Here is a 4,006-nt window from a genome sequence, read left to right as displayed (position 1 = left end):
CCCACCATCACTGAACCTGATCACACCTATAATCCTCCCCACCATCACTGAACCTGATCACACCTATAATCCTCCCCACCATCACTGAACCTGATCACACCTATAATCCTCCCCACCATCACTGAACCTGATCACACCTATAATCCTCCCCACCATCACTGAACCTGATCATACCTTGCCTTCTGATTTTATATGTTGTACTCTACTGTGACTTTGAGGTGGAGGAGTGAGGCTGTGTGTGTGTGTGACCTTGGGTGGGAGTCCGCAGACAAGACTGATGTGTTGAACAGTCCCACGACAACACACACACACTATATCAACATGTCCAGATGAGTGTTGTTTCAGTCCATTCAGAGCAGTGACATGGTGTTTGAGGGAAGACACAGCCCTGGTTCAGACTAACACACACCATGTAAGAGAAGAGCGTATAGAGTACGTCTGGCATGAGCTGGGGATCTAATATGGTTTATGTTATTCATAAGCATGTCTGATACAAACACTAGTGTATTTAGCTAGTTAACTATATTATAGTTAGTCAATTTTCAATAGCTCTTGATTGGAAGCAACATGATATGATAAGTATCCTAAGTGTTCCTACATATGATATTGATTGATTTTATTAGACAATTTTATATATATATATATATACATAAGGGCACTCCACATACAATAAGAAAATCATCAAGGATAACACAATAAAGTTTATTTCCATTGTGGTCCTTCTGAAGAGGGAATGGGGAAGAGGGAATTCATTATATTGTGAAGGACAGGTGTTAGCCTACTTTATGAATCATGAATGTCATGGGTTAAATATCACACCTGATCATCAAACTGTTATGCAGAAGTGGGACACTAAAAGAGCTGAGATGAATGAGAAGAGTTATGAGAGAGCTCAGTGCACGGGATAGTCGCGGCTGGCGCACATCTGTCTGGTGCACATGGGAACAATGTGAGCACAGCATCTAAACGCGGAAACAGATTAAATCAGATAATAGTATCGTTGATATTGATAATAGATTGATATCAGAAGACTGTTTTATATTGATAGGCTAGTGTTAAGTGTTGGAGCACAGCTGATGTGAGATGGAGGACAAATAATAAACAATATGCGACGTGAGCGACAACTGACGTACACCTGTAACGGCGGGGTTACCGTTATTATATGCGAATGATGGATGCGAGTTATTTTGGTTACAGTGTAGGATATCGCCAACACTTGGCGCTATCACAAAGAAAAATAAATGCTAGATGGATTTGCAAGTCACATTCTCGTAAACATGCACAGCTTGCTTCTACCGTTCGGTGAGAGCCACAGAGCCAGAACGATGAAGATAGAAATATAAATACGCTTGCTCTGACACACAGAGATGCGCACAAATACAAGGCAGTATGGACAGCCTGTAACATCTTGGAGGAATTGCTTGGTTTGGAATAAATATGATCAGGCAATTTCGGAGCGCGTCACACTCACAATAGAATATAAACACGGAAAGGCTTTAGGCTACATGAGAAGGCGCTGACGAGTCTAATAATGGTGTCATTGTCACAAGTGATACATTAGGTATCAAACACCTTACCTCCTTGGTATTGACGATACCTCTCACGTATTTCCCCAGAACCGAGCCAACGCAGAGAACGCTGGACACCACGGCCAGGCACAAAAGTCTCTCACAAACCTCCATCTTATACCAGGATTTCGCTACTCAGTGGTCGTCCCGGCCCCACTTGCCAATCAACTAGAATGCAGGAAACGACAGTATCCGAGAGGGAAGCAGAGAAGACACAGGGCGCGCGTTCTCGTCTTTTGCCGATGCATGTGGCCCCAATAATTCAGGTGTGAGCGCGCTTTGGATACGCGCCCCTACTCCTTTCCCACTCACTTGTAACAGAGGCAGAATGCGCGTTCTCGCTCTCAGATTGCGACACATTCAAGAGACATACATCAATCACAGTGAAATTAATTTGTTACCTATTTGATCAAACATTTTCGATGGGTGGGGTTTTCACTCACATTATAAGCCTATTCTTCACTTTTAGCCTAGACCCATAGAATTGAACAAGACTGTAGTAGGTTACACCTAAAATCACTACACAAATCATCACACAAAGGATAGGCTACATGATTTTCACAAGTTCAGATAAAAGTTGCATGTAAAGTTTAATGAATGTATTTATGTTTGACATTTTGTCTTGTCTTTAATCATTACACACTACCGGTCAAAAGTTTTAGAACACCTACTCATTCAAGGGTTTTTCTTTATTTGTAATATTTTCTACATTGTAAAATAATAGTGAAGACATCAAAACTATTAAATAACACACATGGAATCATGTAGTAACCAAAAAAAAAAAAAAAAGTCAAATAAATCACAATATATTTTATATTTGAGATTCTTCAAATAGCCACCCTTTGCATTGATGACAGCTTTGCACGGTCTTTGCATTCTCTCAACCAGCTTCATGAGGTATTCACCTGGAATGCATTTCAATTAACAAAGAAATTGTGGAATTTCTTTCCTTCTTAATGGGTTTGAGCCAATCAGTTGTGTTGTGACAAGGTAGGGGTGGTATACAGAAGATGGTCTTTTACCAAATAAGGCTAAGTTCATATTATAGCAAGAACAGCTAAAAAAAAAGCAAAGAGAAACAACAGTCCATCATTACTTTAAGACATGGTCAATCAATACGTAAAATTTCAAGGAATGTTAAAGTTTATTCAAGTGCAGTCGCAATAACCATCAAGCGCTATGATGAAACTGGCTCTCATGAGAACCGCCACAGAAATTGAAGAGCCAGAGTTACCTCTGCTGTAGAGGATAAGTTCATTAGAGTTACCAGCCTCAGAAATTGGAGCCCAAATAAATGCTTCAGAGTTCAAGTAACAGACACATCTCAACATCAACTGTTCAGACTGTGTGAATCAGGCCTTCATGGTCAAATTGCGGCAAAGAAACCACTACTAAAAGGACACGAGTAAGAAGAAGATACTTGCTTTGGCCAAGAAACACGAGCAATGGACATTAATTAGACCAGTGGAAATGTGTCCTTTGGTCTGGATTCCAAATGAGAGTTTTTGGTTCCAACCATCGTGTCTTTGTGAGACAAGGTGTGGGTGAACGGGTGATCTGCATATGTGTATTTTCCACCGTAAAGCATGGAGGAGGGGGGGGTTATGGTGTGGGGTTGCTTTGCTGGTGACACTGTCTGTGATTTATTTAGAAATCATGGCACACTTAACCAGCACGGCTACGACAGCATTCTGCAGCGATACGCCATCCCATCTGGTTTGCGCTTAGTGGGACTATCATTTGTTTTTCAACAGGACAATGACCCAACACACCTTTAGGCTGTGTAAGGGCTATTTTACCAAGAAGGAGAGTGATGGAGTGCTGCATCAGATGACCTGGCCTCCACAATCCCCAGACCTCAACAAAATTAAAATGGTTTGGGATGATTTGGACCGCAGAGTGAAGGAAAATCAACCAACCAACCTACTCAGCATATGTGGGAACTCATTCAATACTATTGGAAAAGCATTCCAGGTGAAGCTGGTTGAGAGAATGGCAAGAGTGTGCAAAGATGTCATCAAGGCAAAGGGTAGCTAGTTGAAGAATCTCAAATATAAAATGTATTTTCATTTGTTAAACACTTTTTTGGTTACTACATGATTCCATGTGTGTTATTTCATAGTTCGGATGTCTTCACTATTATTCTTCAATGGAGAAAATAGTAAAAATAAAGAAAAACCCTTGAATGAGTAGATGTTCTAAAACTTTTGACTGGTAGGGTATGTGTTATTCTTTTTACCGTCGAGGACCACTTTGGAAACAAGCATTTTAATTAATACTTTCAAGTGAATTCCTCTGGGTCCATATTGTACATTTTGTTGTATATGTCTGTTACCCAAAATACATTCAATTCAATAATAGCCCACAAATAAACGGTCTGCCTTAGTCCAGACAGACACTGCCCGCTAACGAATGCCTACTTATTAATGAGTTAATTA

General features: G+C 40.4%; 1 protein-coding gene across 2 annotated transcripts in view; it reads right to left on the bottom strand.

The window, feature by feature from the left end:
* LOC110537757 (transmembrane protein 145) overlaps nt 1-1,819 on the bottom strand; it is a 37,292-nt gene extending 35,473 nt beyond the window's left edge. Inside the window, exon 1 of one of the 2 annotated variants that reach the window (XM_036942152.1) lies at nt 1,578-1,819. In XM_036942152.1, coding sequence (XP_036798047.1) covers nt 1,578-1,682 — 105 coding nt within the window. In that variant the 5' untranslated portion in view covers nt 1,683-1,819. The remainder of the gene's footprint in view (nt 1-1,577) is intronic. The other variant, XM_036942162.1, reaches the window with a different exon arrangement.
* Nucleotides 1,820-4,006: the final 2,187 nt, after the last annotated feature.

Source organism: Oncorhynchus mykiss, chromosome 2 (assembly GCF_013265735.2).
Source record: "Oncorhynchus mykiss isolate Arlee chromosome 2, USDA_OmykA_1.1, whole genome shotgun sequence".
Classification (NCBI taxonomy): Eukaryota; Metazoa; Chordata; class Actinopteri; order Salmoniformes; family Salmonidae; genus Oncorhynchus; species Oncorhynchus mykiss.
The sequence above is the reverse complement of the archived record's forward strand: the minus strand, read 5'-3'. Positions and strand labels throughout refer to the sequence as shown.